General features: G+C 46.8%; 1 protein-coding gene across 1 annotated transcript in view; it reads left to right on the top strand.

Moving 5' to 3' along the window:
• ddx27 (DEAD (Asp-Glu-Ala-Asp) box polypeptide 27) overlaps nucleotides 1-17,497 on the top strand; it is a gene marked incomplete at its 3' end in the record, with an annotated part of 22,407 nt that extends 4,910 nt beyond the window's left edge. The window contains exons 3-14 of the mRNA XM_034077855.2: nucleotides 108-167; nucleotides 1,181-1,361; nucleotides 2,486-2,541; nucleotides 2,613-2,699; nucleotides 4,557-4,662; nucleotides 9,079-9,252; nucleotides 11,177-11,327; nucleotides 11,412-11,511; nucleotides 11,831-11,972; nucleotides 12,105-12,258; nucleotides 14,584-14,665; nucleotides 17,318-17,497. Of these exons, the coding sequence (XP_033933746.1) occupies nucleotides 108-167; nucleotides 1,181-1,361; nucleotides 2,486-2,541; nucleotides 2,613-2,699; nucleotides 4,557-4,662; nucleotides 9,079-9,252; nucleotides 11,177-11,327; nucleotides 11,412-11,511; nucleotides 11,831-11,972; nucleotides 12,105-12,258; nucleotides 14,584-14,665; nucleotides 17,318-17,497 (1,473 nt within the window). The remainder of the gene's footprint in view (nucleotides 1-107; nucleotides 168-1,180; nucleotides 1,362-2,485; nucleotides 2,542-2,612; nucleotides 2,700-4,556; nucleotides 4,663-9,078; nucleotides 9,253-11,176; nucleotides 11,328-11,411; nucleotides 11,512-11,830; nucleotides 11,973-12,104; nucleotides 12,259-14,583; nucleotides 14,666-17,317) is intronic.
• Between the last annotated feature and the right edge of the window lie 3 nt (nucleotides 17,498-17,500).

Below are 17,500 nucleotides of genomic sequence, written 5' to 3'. Positions count from 1 at the left end.
GAACCCGGTGTTTCTCGATGTGTTCTCTGGCAGCGTTTTGTTGAGTTCTCATGTTGTGATCTTGATATAATAATGTTCTCGTCTCTAACTCGGTTCTGTGTTTGCAGAGAACCGCCACGACTCTGGACCAGAAGATAGACAAGATCAGGAAGAAGAGGAAAGCTGAGGTGAGGTCACGTCTCTGTGTGTCCGGAGAGATCGAGGCACCGTTTCCCACAATGCCGAGCGGCAAGACATATATCCACAATCAGCAGACCTACACACACATTAAGACTCACACACACATTAAGACCTACACACATATTAAGACCTACACACACATTAAGACCTACACACACATTAGAACCCAGCAGAACCCTTTGTATCTCCTTAGAGAACAAGGTAGAACCCAGCAGAACCCTTTGTATCTGCGTATAGAATAAGGTGGAACCCAGCAGAACCATTTGTATCTGCGTATAGAACAAGGTAGAACCCAGCAGAACCCTATTATCTGCTTATAGAACAAGGTAGAACCCAGCAGAACCCTTTGTATCTGCGTATAGAATAAGGTGGAACCCAGCAGAACCCTTTGTATCTGCTTAGAGAACAAGGTGGAACCCAGCAGAACCCTTTGTATCTCCTTAGAGAACAAGGTGGAACCCAGCAGAACCCTTTGTATCTCCTTAGAGAATAAGGTGGAACCCAGCAGAACCCTTTGTATCTGCTTATAGAACAAGGTGGAACCCAGCAGAACCCTTTGTATCTGCTTAGAGAACAAGGTGGAACCCAGCAGAACCAAGGACGCGGCCTCGGTGGAATTCCAAGTATGCTGGAGATTGGAACAGTCCTTCGGCGGCACTCGATGACGTAGCATCCTTGAAATATTGGCTTGGAAGCCAGAATTCTTGAGATTGAGAAACGGCCAGAGTTTCCTGACGGACACACACACACACACACACACACACACACACACACACACACACACACACACACACACACACAGTGTTAGTCGGTCAGGTAGAGCAGCAGGTGAAGGACTGATAGCACATTAATGACCACTTAAAGCTATGAGCTACTTTCCGTCCGCAGTCCCTCACATGACGGAGGGGAGGGTGTAGGGGGCGGTTTGGAATCGGGCCCCGTTTACATGTTCAGGTTCCACTTCCTGTGCTTGAGGTCGGATGTGTGTTTTGTTCTCTAGGAGAAAGTGGCTGACGGTGACGCTGCTGAAGGTTCTGCAGAGAAGAACCAGGAGGAGAACGCAGATGATGAAGAGGAGGAGGAGGAAGATGTGAAGCCTGCTGCCGGAGAGGAGGATGAAGATGTCGCGGATGATGAGGATGAGTTTGATTCAAGCGATGAGATGATTCTGACCAAATCAGGTTAGTGAGTTGAACAGGAAGTGGACGTGTTAATGATCAGATGTCTTCCTTACCACATGAACCAGAGTCATGTACCTACTTTTGATTATAACTGAACGTATGAGCACTCTCCCTCTGCTAGTGAGCGGCGCAGACATTCGTTTATTCTTCTGTATGTGGAAAGGTTTGGCCCCCCCCCCGATCTAAACAATCGATCAGTTTCCAGTGGGGGGGGGCCGGTATCCGTATTCGTCCCGTACCGGCACGGTTCGGCACATGCAGTCACACGGCGAATACGCCTTTTTTTACGAGTGGGAAAAAAGTCTGTCGCTCGACGGCAGGTAACCATAGTTACCGCCAACAGATCCGCCCTCACTCTGACAACGTAGACAAACTCATCTTTCTGAAGAACGACTTGAAAATAGAGCAAAGCTCGAGTACCTTTATTTAGGCACAGTGGCCTCACACACTCACACGTTAATTACACATGTTAGACTTTGCTCCTGAAGGGACAGATTTTATTTTGTTTTATATTTATCATTGTATTTATTTTATAGTTCTGTATCGCCTTTTATTGATCGTGATTCAAACACTTTCTTATTATTTATTTTAATATTTTCAAGACACTTTTTACTTGTTCAGCTTATTTAACCTTTTAGTTTGACATCAGCCATTATAGATAATATGGCTGTGTGTGTGTGTGTGTGTGTGTGTGTGTGTGTGTGGTGTGTGTGTGTGTGTGTGTGTGTGTGTGTGTGTGTGTGGTGTGTGGTGTGTGTGTGTGTGTGTGTGGTTTGTTTTTAACTGTGTAATACAGTTACTGATTCCAAATGTTAGAGTTCTAAACTTGCACTACTGTTAAAAATAAATAACAGCAACAAAAAAAATGCATTTGGGACTTTTGTTTTGCTTGTCCTTGTTGAACCGAACCCGTACCGAACCGTGACTTCTGTGAACCGTTGCCCCTAGTTTCCAGATATTCAGTCAATCAAAAACAACAAACTAAAAATAAAGACTGGAGAAATGATATTTATTCTAACATGAACACAATGTTCTGTTTCTGCACGTAAAGCGTCTTTGAGCTCTTTGAGCACTCCAATCCAATGTAACATATTATTTATTGATGACTTCCTGTTTCCTGTCAGACACCCTGAGAGACAAAGAGCGCCGGGGGAGGAAGAGGAAGATGGAGGAGGAGCCGGTGAGGAAGATGATGATGGGGGGGTCAGGTGAGGTTTGCACGTACCATGCTAACAGCTGTTGTGTTTTCAGGCGCCACAGTCTTACTCTGAAGACGCCTCGAAGTTCGACGATTCGCTGACCTTCGAAGACATGAACCTGTCCCGACCAATCCTGAAGGTGAGTCGCGTGCACTGCATTCTGGGACATTGTACACGTGCACTAAAACATGCACGACATTCAGGAGCCTTTCACACGTGCACTATATTCAAGGAGCCTTTTACACGTGCACTATATTCAAGGAGCCTTTTACACGTGCACTATATTCAAGGAGCCTTTCACACGTGCACTATATTCAATGAGCCTTTTACACGTGCACTATATTCAAGGTGCCTTTTACACGTGCACTATATTCAAGGTGCCTTTACACGGGCACTGTATTCAAGGAGCATTTACACGTGCACTATATTCAATGAGCCTTTACACGTGCACTATATTCAAGGAGCCTTTTACACGTGCACTATATTCACTGAGCCCTTTACACGTGCACTATATTCAAGGAGCCTTTACACGTGCACTATATTCAAGGAGCCATGTGCACTATATTCAAGGAGCCTTTTCCATGTGCACTATATTCAAGGAGCCACGTGCACTATATTCAAGGAGCCTTTTACATGTGCACTATATTCAATGAGCCTTTACACGTGCACTATATTCAAGGAGCCTTTACACGTGCACTATATTCAAGGAGCCTTTTACACGTGCACTATATTCACTGAGCCCTTTACACGTGCACTATATTCAAGGAGCCTTTACACGTGCACTATATTCAAGGAGCCACGTGCACTATATTCAAGGAGCCTTTACACGTGCACTATATTCAAGGAGCCTTTACACGTGCACTATATTCAATGAGCCTTTACACGTGCACTATATTCAATGAGCCTTTACACGTGCACTATATTCAAGGAGCCTTTTACACGTGCACTATATTCAATGAGCCCTTTACACGTGCACTATATTCAAGGAGCCTTTACACGTGCACTATATTCAAGGAGCCACGTGCACTATATTCAAGGAGCCTTTACACGTGCACTATATTCAATGAGCCTTTACACGTGCACTATATTCAATGAGCCTTTACACGTGCACTATATTCAATGAGCCTTTACACGTGCACTATATTCAAGGAGCCTTTTACACGTGCACTATATTCAATGAGCCCTTTACACGTGCACTATATTCAAGGAGCCTTTACACGTGCACTATATTCAAGGAGCCACGTGCACTATATTCAAGGAGCCTTTTCCACGTGCACTATATTCAAGGAGCCTTTACACGTGCACTATATTCAATGAGCCTTTACACGTGCACTATATTCAATGAGCCTTTACACGTGCACTATATTCAAGGAGCCTTTACACGTGCACTATATTCAATGAGCCTTTTACACGTGCACTATATTCAAGGTGCCTTTACACGTGCACTGTATTCAAGGAGCATTTACACGTGCACTATATTCAAGGAGCCTTTCACACGTGCACTATATTCAAGGTGCCTTTACACGTGCACTATATTCACTGAGCCCTTTACACGTGCACTATATTCAAGGAGCCTTTACACGTGCACTATATTCAAGGAGCCACGTGCACTATATTCAAGGAGCCTTTTCCATGTGCACTATATTCAAGGAGCCACGTGCACTATATTCAAGGAACCTTTTCCATGTGCACTACATTCAAGGAGCCACGTGCACTATATTCAAGGAGCCTTTACATGTGCACTAAATTCAGGATTTATTTTACACGTGCACTATTGCAAGACAGCCAAAGATGACTCGCTGGTGCAACAGCCTGAGAATCTGAGAGTTACGAGTCGCCCCTGAACGCACCATGCAGTCCTTGTTTGCAAAGGAGTTGTTTGTTGTTCATGTGTCTTGAGGTCTGTCTGTTGTTGTTGTTGTTGTTGTTACACATGGAGCAGCTGTGAAGCAAGGAGCCTTTCAGACCTCACCTGACCCTCTCTCGCCCCCTGCAGGCCATCACTGCTCTGGGATTCAAACTACCCACCCCCATCCAGCAGGCCTGCGTCCCGGTGGGTCTGCTGGGGCGAGACCTGTGTGCCTGCGCTGCTACTGGGACAGGTAACACTCACTGCCATCATCAACACGTGTCCCCTCTCCTCCATGTCTCTTCTACATCAACATGTGTCCCCTCTCCTCCATGTCTCTTCTACATCAACATGTGTCCCCTCTTCTTCATGTCTCTTCTACATCAACATGTGTCCCCTCTTCTTCATGTCTCTTCTACATCAACATGTGTCCCCTCTTCTTCATGTCTCTTCTACATCAACATGTGTCCCCTCTTCTTCCATGTCTCTTCTACATCAACATGTGTCCCCTCTTCTTCATGTCTCTTCTACATCAACATGTGTCCCCTCTTCTCCATGTCTCTTCTACATCAACATGTGTCCCCTCTTCTTCATGTCTCTTCTACATCAACATGTGTCCCCTCTTCTTCATGTCTCTTCTACATCAACATGTGTCCCCTCTTCTTCATGTCTCTTCTACATCAACATGTGTCCCCTCTTCTTCATGTCTCTTCTACATCAACACGTGTCCCCTCTTCTCCATGTCTCTTCTACATCAACATGTGTCCCCTCTCCTCCATGTCTCTTCTACATCAACATGTGTCCCCTCTTCTTCATGTCTCTTCTACATCAACATGTGTCCCCTCTCCTCCATGTCTCTTCTACATCAACATGTGTCCCCTCTTCTTCATGTCTCTTCTACATCAACATGTGTCCCCTCTTCTTCATGTCTCTTCTACATCAACATGTGTCCCCTCTTCTTCATGTCTCTTCTACATCACACATGTCCCCTCTTCTCCATGTCTCTTCTACATCAACATGTGTCCCCTCTCCTCCATGTCTCTTCTACATCAACATGTGTCCCCTCTTCTTCATGTCTCTTCTACATCAACATGTGTCCCCTCTTCTTCATGTCTCTTCTACATCAACATGTGTCCCCTCTTCTTCATGTCTCTTCTACATCAACATGTGTCCCCTCTTCTTCATGTCTCTTCTACATCAACACGTGTCCCCTCTCCTTCATGTCTCTTCTACATCAACATGTGTCCTCTCTTCTTCATGTCTCTTCTACATCAACACGTGTCCCCTCTCCTTCATGTCTCTTCTACATCAACACGTGTCGTCTCTTCTTCATGTCTCTTCTACATCAACATGTGTCCCCTCTCCTCCATGTCTCTTCTACATCAACATGTGTCCCCTCTTCTTCATGTCTCTTCTACATCAACATGTGTCCCCTCTTCTTCATGTCTCTTCTACATCAACATGTGTCCCCTCTCCTCCATGTCTCTTCTACATCAACATGTGTCCCCTCTTCTTCATGTCTCTTCTACATCAACATGTGTCCCCTCTTCTTCATGTCTCTTCTACATCAACACGTGTCCCCTCTTCTTCATGTCTCTTCTACATCAACATGTGTCCCCTCTCCTCCATGTCTCTTCTACATCAACATGTGTCCCCTCTTCCTCCATGTCTCTTCTACATCAACATGTGTCCCCTCTTCTTCATGTCTCTTCTACATCAACATGTGTCCCCTCTCCTCATGTCTCTTCTACATCAACATGTGTCCCCTCTTCTCATGTCTCTTCTACATCAACATGTGTCCCCTCTTCTTCATGTCTCTTCTACATCAACATGTGTCCCCTCTTCTTCATGTCTCTTCTACATCAACATGTGTCCCCTCTTCTCCATGTCTCTTCTACATCAACATGTGTCCCCTCTTCCTCCATGTCTCTTCTACATCAACATGTGTCCCCTCTTCTTCATGTCTCTTCTACATCAACATGTGTCCCCTCTTCTTCATGTCTCTTCTACATCAACATGTGTCCCCTCTTCTTCATGTCTCTTCTACATCAACATGTGTCCCCTCTTCTTCATGTCTCTTCTACATCAACATGTGTCCCCTCTCTTCATGTCTCTTCTACATCAACATGTGTCCCCTCTTCTTCATGTCTCTTCTACATCAACATGTGTCCCTCTTCTTCATGTCTCTTCTACATCAACATGTGTCCCCTCTTCTCCATGTCTCTTCTACATCAACATGTGTCCCCTCTTCTTCATGTCTCTTCTACATCAACATGTGTCCCCTCTTCTTCATGTCTCTTCTACATCAACATGTGTCCCTCTTCTCCATGTCTCTTCTACATCAACATGTGTCCCCTCTTCTTCATGTCTCTTCTACATCAACATGTGTCCCCTCTTCTTCATGTCTCTTCTACATCAACATGTGTCCCCTCTTCTTCATGTCTCTTCTACATCAACATGTGTCCCCTCTTCTTCCATGTCTCTTCTACATCAACATGTGTCCCCTCTTCTTCATGTCTCTTCTACATCAACATGTGTCCCCTCTTCTCATGTCTCTTCTACATCAACATGTGTCCCCTCTTCTTCATGTCTCTTCTACATCAACATGTGTCCCTCTTCTTCATGTCTCTTCTACATCAACATGTGTCCCCCTCTTCTTCATGTCTCTTCTACATCAACATGTGTCCCCTCTTCTTCATGTCTCTTCTACATCAACATGTGTCGTCTCTTCTTCATGTCTCTTCTACATCAACATGTGTCCCCTCTCCTCCATGTCTCTTCTACATCAACATGTGTCCCCTCTCCTCCATGTCTCTTCTACATCAACATGTGTTCCCTCTTCTTCATGTCTCTTCTACATCAACATGTGTCCCCTCATCAACACGTGTCCCCTCTTCTTCATGTCTCTTCTACATCAACATGTGTCGTCTCTTCTTCATGTCTCTTCTACATCAACATGTGTCCCCTCTCCTCCATGTCTCTTCTACATCAACATGTGTCCCCTCTTCTTCATGTCTCTTCTACATCAACATGTGTCCCCTCTTCTTCATGTCTCTTCTACATCAACATGTGTCCCCTCTTCTTCATGTCTCTTCTACATCAACATGTGTCCCCTCTTCTCCATGTCCTCTTCTACATCAACATGTGTCCCCCTCTTCTCCATGTCTCTTCTACATCAACATGTGTCCCCTCTTCCTCATGTCTCTTCTACATCAACATGTGTCCCCTCTTCTTCCATGTCTCTTCTACATCAACATGTGTCCCCTCTTCTCCATTTCTCTTCTACATCAACATTGTCCCCTCTTCTTCAGTTCTCTTCTACATCAACATGTGTCCCCTCTTCTTCATGTCTCTTCTACATCAACATGTGTCCCCTCTTCTCTCATGTCTCTTCTACATCAACCATGTGTCCCCTCTTCTCATGTCTCTTCTACATCAACATGTGTCCCCTCTTCTTCATTTCTCTTCTACATCAACATGTGTCCCCTCTTCTTCATGTCTCTTCTTCTACATCAACGTGTGTCCCCTCGTCTTACTGTCTCTTCTACATCAACATGTGTCCCCTCTTCTCCATGTCTCTTCTACATCAACATGTGTCCCCTCTTCTTCATGTCTCTTCTACATCAACATGTGTCCCCTCTTCTTCATGTCTCTTCTACATCAACATGTGTCCCCTCTTCTTCATGTCTCTTCTACATCAACATGTGTCCCCTCTTCTTCATGTCTCTTCTACATCAACATGTGTCCCCTCTTCTTCATGTCTCTTCTACATCAACATGTGTCCCCTCTTCTTCATGTCTCTTCTACATCAACATGTGTCCCCTCTTCTCCATGTCTCTTCTACATCAACATGTGTCCCCTCTTCTTCGTGTCTCTTCTACATCAACACGTGTCCCCTCTTCTTCCATGTCTCTTCTACATCAACATGTGTCCCCTCTTCTCCATGTCTCTTCTACATCAACATGTGTCCCCTCTTCTTCATGTCTCTTCTACATCAACATGTGTCCCCTCTTCTTCATGTCTCTTCTACATCAACATGTGTCCCCTCTTCTTCATGTCTCTTCTACATCAACATGTGTCCCCTCTGCTTCATGTCTCTTCTACATCAACATGTGTCCCCTCTTCTTCATGTCTCTTCTACATCAACATGTGTCCCCTCTTCTCCATGTCTCTTCTACATCAACATGTGTCCCCTCTTCTTCCATGTCTCTTCTACATCAACATGTGTCCCCTCTTCTTCATGTCTCTTCTACATCAACATGTGTCCCCTCTTCTTCATGTCTCTTCTACATCAACATGTGTCCCCTCTTCTCCATGTCTCTTCTACATCAACATGTGTCCCCTCTGTGGAAAGAGACTCTGAAAGTTTCAGGAACAAAGATTCTCTCTCTTTTTGATCCATTTCTATAAAAACCTGTCTGAAAACGAGCTGATCAGAGAATCAGCACTTTGGAAACAGGGCTGAAACAGAGGGGATTATGGGTAATGCTGCAATGGTCTGTTTGGTGTTTCAGCAAATCAGAGACAGGCTCTGGATATACCTGAGACCTGGGATATATTGATGAAACACAGGATAACAGGGACCTTTTAGTTCGCTTCGTTGGGGAGATATTCCCGCGAGAGTGCAGAGGGTTAATAACAGCGAACACGGTACTTTGTCTCTCCGCAGGAAAGACGGCGGCCTTCGTCCTGCCCGTGTTGGAGCGCCTGATCTATAAGCCCAGGACGTCCCAGGTGACCCGGGTCCTGATTCTGGTTCCCACCAGAGAGCTGGGGATCCAGGTCCACTCTGTGGCCCGGCAGCTGGCCCAGTTCAGCTCCATCACCACCTGCCTGGCCGTCGGTTCGTTACTCTTTTATTTATTATTTTATTTGTTTTGATCAGAATCCAGTTCAGAGCGGTGGAGTCTGGTGGTGCGAACATAAACAACATAACAAGAGAACTAGTTGTAAGAGAAGGAAAAAATATAACGATTATTGTTGGGAAAATACTGAATGTCTTCTTCCAATATGAGAGTAAGGTTTGGAGTGGGGTGCTGGTGCAAGTGAGTCCTCTGGTTCTGACCAGGTGAGTCCTCTGGTTCTGACCAGGTGGGTCCTCTGGTTCTGACCCGGTGAGTTCCTCTGGTTCTGACCAGGTGAGTCCTCTGGTTCTGACCAGGTGAGTTCCTCTGGTTCTGACCAGGTGAGTTCCTCTGGTTCTAACCAGGTGAGTCCTCTGGTTCTGACCAGGTGAGTCCTCTGGTTCTGACCAGGTGAGTCCTCTGGTTCTGACCCGGTGAGTTTCTCTGGTTCTGACCAGGTGAGTCCCTCTGGGTCTGACCAGGTGAGTTCCCCTGGTTCTGACCAGGTGAGTCCTCTGGTTCTGACCAGGTGAGTTCCTCTGGTTCTGACCAGGTGAGTCCTCTGGTTCTGACCCGGTGAGTCCTCTGGTTCTGACCCGGTGAGTCCTCTGGTTCTGACCAGGTGAGTCCTCTGGTTCTGACCAGGTGAGTCCTCTGGTTCTGACCAGGTGAGTTCCTCTGGTTCTGACCCAGTGAGTTCCTCTGGTTCTAACCAGGTGAGTCCTCTGGTTCTGACCAGGTGAGTCCTCTGGTTCTGACCCGGTGAGTTTCTCTGGTTCTGACCAGGTGAGTCCCTCTGGGTCTGACCAGGTGAGTTCCCCTGGTTCTGACCAGGTGAGTCCTCTGGTTCTGACCAGGTGAGTTCCTCTGGTTCTGACCAGGTGAGTCCTCTGGTTCTGACCAGGTGAGTTCCTCTGGTTCTGACCAGGTGAGTTCCTCTGGTTCTAACCCAGTGAGTCCTCTGGTTCTGACCAGGTGAGTCCTCTGGTTCTGACCAGGTGAGTTCCTCTGGTTCTGACCAGGTGAGTCCTCTGGTTCTGACCAGGTGAGTTCCTCTGGTTCTGACCAGGTGAGTCCTCTGGTTCTGACCAGGTGAGTTCCTCTGGTTCTAACCAGGTGAGTCCTCTGGTTCTGATCAGGTGAGTCCTCTGGTTCTGACCCGGTGAGTTCTCTGGTTCTGACCCGGTGAGTCCTCTGGTTCTGACCAGGTGAGTCCCTCTGGTTCTGACCAGGTGAGTCCTCTGGTTCTGACCCGGTGAGTCCCTCTGGTTCTGACCAGGTGAGTTCCTCTGGTTCTGACCAGGTGAGTCCTCTGGTTCTGACCAGGTGAGTTCCTCTGGTTCTGACCAGGTGAGTCCTCTGGTTCTGACCAGGTGAGTTCCTCTGGTTCAGACCCGGTGAGTTTCTCTGGTTCTGACCCGGTGAGTTTCTCTGGTTCTGACCCGGTGAGTCCTCTGGTTCTGACCAGGTGAGTCCCTCTGGTTCTGACCAGGTGAGTTCCTCTGGTTCTGACCAGGTGAGTTCCTCTGGTTCTAACCCGGTGAGTCCTCTGGTTCTGACCAGGTGAGTTCCTCTGGTTCTGACCAGGTGAGTCCTCTGGTTCTGACCAGGTGAGTTCCTCTGGTTCAGACCCGGTGAGTTTCTCTGGTTCTGACCCGGTGAGTTTCTCTGGTTCTGACCCGGTGAGTCCTCTGGTTCTGACCAGGTGAGTCCCTCTGGTTCTGACCAGGTGAGTTCCTCTGGTTCTGACCAGGTGAGTTCCTCTGGTTCTAACCCGGTGAGTCCTCTGGTTCTGACCAGGTGAGTCCTCTGGTTCTGACCAGGTGAGTTCCTCTGGTTCTGACCCGGTGAGTCCTCTGGTTCTGGTGAGTCCTCTGGTTCTGGTGAGTCCTCTGGTTCTGACCAGGTGAGTTCTGTGTGCAGGTGGGCTGGACCTGAAGTCCCAGGAGGCGGCTCTGAGGGCGGGGCCAGATATTCTGATCGCTACACCTGGGCGTCTGATCGACCATCTGCACAACACGCCCACCTTTGAGCTGAGTCACATCGAGATCCTGATCCTGGACGAGGCCGACAGGTAAGCCTCTCCCCCTGAAATGAAAGCTCCGCCTCCTCTACCTGTGCAGCGTGGAACTCACCTGTCGGTTCTCCGGGTTCTCAGAATGCTGGACGAGTACTTCGAGGAGCAGATGAAGGAAATCATCCGACTGTGTGCTCACAACCGCCAGACCATGCTGTTCTCCGCCACCATGACCGAGGAGGTGAGTCATGTGATGCTCTGTGAGTCATGTGACCTGTTTCTGTGTGTCATGTGACCTGTTTCTGTGAGTCATGTGACCTGTTTCTGTGTGTCATGTTACCTGTTTCTGTGTGTCATGTTACCTGTTTCTGTGTGTCATGTTACCTGTTTCTGTGTGTCATGTTACCTGTTTCTGTGTGTCATGTTACCTGTTTCTGTGTGTCATGTTACCTGTTTCTGTGTGTCATGTTACCTGTTTCTGTGTCATGTGACCTGTGTCTCCAGGTGTTTCTGTGTCATGTGACCTGTGTTTCAGTGAGTCATGTGACTTCTCTTTCCAGGTGAAAGAGCTGGCGGCGGTCTCGCTGAATAAGCCAATCAGGATCTTCGTTAACAGCAACACTGACGTCGCTCCGTTTCTGAGACAAGAGTTCGTCCGAATCCGACAAAACAGAGAAGGAGACCGAGAGGCTGTGGTGGCTGGTGGGTACTCATAATACTGAGAATACTGCAGTACTGACACTGTACTCGTACCTCAGTACTCGTACCTCAGTACTCCTACCTCAGTACTTGTACCTCAGTACTTGTACCTGAGTACTCACCTGTGTGTTTCAGCCCTGCTCACGCGCACCTTCCAGGACCACGTGATGTGCTTCACTCAGACCAGGAAGCAGGCGCACAGACTGCACATCCTGCTGGGCCTGATGGGCCTGAAGGTGGGAGAACTGCACGGAGAACTGAGCCAGAACCAGAGGCTGGAGAACCTCAGGTACCTGAACCTCACCTGTACCTGAACCTCACCTGTACCTGAACCTCACCTGTACCTCACCTCAGCTGAACCTAATACCTGTACCTACTCTGTGGAACAGTTACCTGTCTGTCGGTTACCTGTGGAACAGTTACCTGTCTGTCGGTTACCTGTGGAACAGTTACCTGTCTGTCGGTTACCTGTGGAACAGTTACCTGTCTGTCGGTTACCTGTGGAACAGTTACCTGTCTGTCGGTTACCTGTGGATCAGTTACCTGTCTGTCGGTAACCTGTGGAACAGTTACCTGTCTGTCGGTTACCTGTGGATCAGTTACCTGTCTGTCGGTTACCTGTGGAACAGTTACCTGTCTGTCTGTTAGTTACCTGTGGAACAGTTACCTGTCTGTCTGTCGGTAACCTGTGGAACAGTTACCTGTCTGTCTGTCGGTAACCTGTGGAACAGTTACCTGTCTGTCGGTTACCTGTGGAACAGTTACCTGTCTGTCTGTCGGTAACCTGTGGAACAGTTACCTGTCTGTCTGTCGGTAACCTGTGGAACAGTTACCTGTCTGTCTGTCGGTTACCTGTGGAACAGTTACCTGTCTGTCGGTTACCTGTGGAACAGTTACCTGTCTGTCGGTAACCTGTGGAACAGTTACCTGTCTGTCGGTTACCTGTGGAACAGTTACCTGTCTGTCTGTCGGTAACCTGTGGAACAGTTACCTGTCTGTTAGTTACCTGTGGAACAGTTACCTGTCTGTTAGTTACCTGTGGAACAGTTACCTGTCTGTCTGTCGGTTACCTGTGGAACAGTTACCTGTCTGTCGGTAACCTGTGGAACAGTTACCTGTCTGTCTGTTAGTTACCTGTGGAACAGTTACCTGTCTGTCGGTTACCTGTGGAACAGTTACCTGTCTGTTAGTTACCTGTGGAACAGTTACCTGTCTGTTAGTTACCTGTGGAACAGTTACCTGTCTGTCTGTCGGTTACCTGTGGAACAGTTACCTGTCTGTCGGTAACCTGTGGAACAGTTACCTGTCTGTCGGTAACCTGTGGAACAGTTACCTGTCTGTCGGTAACCTGTGGAACAGTTACCTGTCTGTCGGTTACCTGTGGAACAGTTACCTGTCTGTCGGTTACCTGTGGAACAGTTACCTGTCTGTCGGTAACCTGTGGAACAGTTACCTGTCTGTCTGTCGGTAACCTGTGGAACAGTTACCTGTCTGTCTGTCGGTAACCTGTGGAACAGTTACCTGTCTGTCGGTTACCTGTGGAACAGTTACCTGTCTGTCTGTCGGTAACCTGTGGAACAGTTACCTGTCTGTCGGTAACCTGTGGAACAGTTACCTGTCTGTCGGTTACCTGTGGAACAGTTACCTGTCTGTCGGTTACCTGTGGAACAGTTACCTGTCTGTCGGTTACCTGTGGAACAGTTACCTGTCTGTCTGTCGGTAACCTGTGGAACAGTTACCTGTCTGTCGGTAACCTGTGGAACAGTTACCTGTCTGTCGGTAACCTGTGGAACAGTTACCTGTCTGTCGGTTACCTGTGGAACAGTTACCTGTCTGTTAGTTACCTGTGGAACAGTTACCTGTCTGTCTGTCGGTTACCTGTGGAACAGTTATCTGTCTGTTAGTTACCTGTGGAACAGTTACCTGTCTGTTAGTTACCTGTGGAACAGTTACCTGTCTGTCTGTCGGTTACCTGTGGAACAGTTACCTGTCTGTCGGTAACCTGTGGAACAGTTACCTGTCTGTCTGTCGGTTACCTGTGGAACAGTTACCTGTCTGTCTGTCGGTAACCTGTGGAACAGTTACCTGTCTGTCTGTCGGTAACCTGTGGAACAGTTACCTGTCTGTCGGTAACCTGTGGAACAGTTACCTGTCTGTCGGTTACCTGTGGAACAGTTACCTGTCTGTCTGTCGGTAACCTGTGGAACAGTTACCTGTCTGTCGGTAACCTGTGGAACAGTTACCTGTCTGTCTGTTAGTTACCTGTGGAACAGTTACCTGTCTGTCGGTTACCTGTGGAACAGTTATCTGTCTGTTAGTTACCTGTGGAACAGTTACCTGTCGATTAGTCACCTGTGGATTGGTTTAGTTCATTTGTTTATAGTGTCGTGGTTTACCTGCCTGTTAGTTACCTGTGGATTAGTTACCTCCACCGAAGAGGTCATATTTACGTTTTGTCGGCAGGATTACAGAAGACGTTCCTATTGTCCTGAGTCTTGGCGACAGGCGGAGGAACACGTTAAACTTCAGATCTGAGCCGCAGGGCAGATATTAATGTTTCACTTCGTTAACTTGGAAAGCTGTGTAACTGTGTGTTGGTTCTCTCGTTCTCCAGGCGGTTTAAAGACGATCAGATTGATATCTTGGTGGCGACAGACGTGGCAGCTCGAGGTCTGGATATCGATGGAGTGAAAACGGTGAGTCTCTTCCTTTTAGTTTCTCTACGGTGAAGACTAGGGATGTAACGATACCAAAAACTCACGATAATATCGCGTTAAAAAGTCCACGGTACGATATTTATCGCGATATTGAAAAATAAAGGGAAACAAATATGAATTTTTTTTTTTTACTTGAATTTTTTTTCTTTATTAAATAATAAATCTGATTCTTACAGCATTTTATAGGATAGTAGTATTTTAAAGTGTCAACAATATAATAATCAGACCCTGCAATAGAATAACTCAAGTTTCACTTTAGCTTTTCAAGTAACTCGACTCTCACTCACTCGCTCAGCGTCATCAAGGTTATCTTTTAGGAATATGAGCACGTCCACATTTCCAGGTAGAAGCTGGGATGTTTGGGCGTTTGCAAAACCCCCTGCTGTGGAAACAGCTCTCTCGCTTGGTACTGGTGTTGCTGGGACAGAGAGACATGCTTTGGCCATGGGCGACAGCAGTGGGTCAAACTGCATCGTCTCTCCACCACTTCAAACACAATACAGTGTTTGCTAAGAAGGTGAGGCGTATTGACAGAGATATAATATCCTGTTGGTACTTGTCCATGTCTCTAGGTATGTACTAGGGTTGCCAGAAACTGACCATGATCAAAATCGATTATTCGGCAGCCCTGGCGAATAATAATCGATTATTAAAAAAACGTTAAAAAAAATAATATATATAAATAAAATCGATTTTTAAAAATAATATTCGATTATGGAGACTGGAGCGAATATTCGAATAATCGCTGGCATCCCTAGTATGTACATGTAGCCCTGTAAATACGATGTTCTGTTGTTTTATGTTCATGTTGTAACCTACTTGCTGCCATGTTGGACAGGACTCCCTTGAAAAAGAGATTGATGATCTCAATGGGACCGTCTGATTAAATAAAGGTTTTTTTTATCGCGGTATATTTTGTCAGTCTCACGACGGTATTGAGACATTTCTTTATCGCGATATTCGATATATCGTTACATCCTTAGTGAAGACACCCAGAGCTGCATTTCGGTCTGTTGGCAGCTCAGAGAGTGTCGTGCAGTTGTTCTCAACCCGTTTCGAGTGGGTCGCAGATGCGAGTATTTTTATTTTGAAGGCCTGATGTTCCAACGCTGTGCATGCAGTCGGCGTTGGACTGGAAGACCATAAACCATAAACGGCTTTGAAAGCTTCTGTCCCGTAGTGATCATCTTCTCAATAAAACATCTTTGCTGATGTTTCTTCGAGTCTTCTGGCCAATCAGAATCAAGATTGTTGCCGGAAGTCCCCACGGAGAATAACTTAGCAGTAGAACTCTTCTTTATACATCCATGGTTACGACTTCAGATACAGATGAACACATAATGAAATATGACCCCCGGTCTGATGACTGACAGGTCACAGAGCAATGGGGGCTATCTCCCCTCACCCACAAAGTACTTCACACAGACTCCTCTTTGCTCTCTCTCTGTGAGGAGCTGTCAGAACTAAGGGAAAAACAAACAATGGCATAAAATATTATTAAAATGTCGGGTAATAATAGATTTATTTATTTTCTTAGAGTGTACCAGAATGCGTAGTTTATATGTTAGTATTTCTAAAAATCTCCTGGGGGAGAATCCCCCCAGACCCCCTGCTGGGGTTGGGTTTTCAGCATGCGTGCCTTTTTATACAGTTCAGCTTTGATTCCATCATCTCATTAAACCTTTTTTAAAGCATACTTTTAGTTCTGTGAAGTTAGTTTCTGATTGGCTGGGCGAATTGCAAACCACGGCCCGTAAAACTCGGAACAGTTTTGTGAAGCCGCCATTGTATTTGCTGGCATTAGCATTATTAGCATTAGCATTAGCCCCGCACACCAACGGAGAGAGAATAACTTCACTAAAGAGCAGATCGCGTTCACACCGGAATAAGTTCCTGAGGGAGGATTAGGCAAATGAAGCCGCTGATGTCACTTCTTCTGCTTTGGGTTTACTGGCAGGCCGCAAACCACTTCACGGCGTATACTGCCACCCGGAGTCCCCGGCCGGAAGTCCCCGGAGTTGGGGAAGGCTTCAGTAGAAGCTGCTGGGACTCCCAGCAGCTTCTACTGAAGCCTTCCAAGTAAATCGCCAGAACGCCGACACCTCCTCATCTCCACCGCTCCCATGTTTTATTTTGTGTTGCCATAAGTTAGTCTCTCTGCGTTTCTGCGCTATGCTAATGCTAATAATGCTAATGCTAATAATGCTAATGCCAGCAAATAAAATGGCGGCTTCACAAAACTTTTCCGAGTTTTACGGGGCGTGGTTTGCAATTCGCCCAGCCAATCAGACATGGGAACCTTGTTCTCCCACGAAAGTCCCTGCTCTCTAGGGACTGAAAAGGGGGTGAAAAGGTTCTCATGAACTAAGTTCTAGTATTTTTTTGGTGTGAACGCAACATTTCAAGAACTATCGGAACTATACTGGGAAAAGTACTCCGGTGTGAAAGCGCCTAATTAATCCCCAAATTAATCAACATTTTAAAAAAGAGCCTTTTTCTGGTTAAAACTGCCATTATTTTTTTTATCCTGAAAATGCCAGAACTAGACGAGAGAGTGAAGCTTTGTCTTTAATTGTTGACACATAAGAACAATGTCCCCGTCTCCCTCTCTGTGTCCTGTCTGTCTCTCAGGTGATAAACTTCACCATGCCGTCCACACCGAAGCACTACGTCCATCGGGTGGGTCGCACAGCCAGAGCCGGGAAGTCCGGACGCTCCGTGTCTCTGGTGGGAGAATCTGAGAGGAGGATCCTCAAGGAGGTCGTCAAATCAGCCAAGAACAGCGTGAAGGCCAGAGTCCTGCCACCAGGTGAG

Source organism: Pseudochaenichthys georgianus, unplaced genomic scaffold (genome assembly GCF_902827115.2).
Source record: "Pseudochaenichthys georgianus unplaced genomic scaffold, fPseGeo1.2 scaffold_2034_arrow_ctg1, whole genome shotgun sequence".
NCBI lineage: Eukaryota > Metazoa > Chordata > Actinopteri > Perciformes > Channichthyidae > Pseudochaenichthys > Pseudochaenichthys georgianus.
The sequence above is the reverse complement of the archived record's forward strand: the minus strand, read 5'-3'. Positions and strand labels throughout refer to the sequence as shown.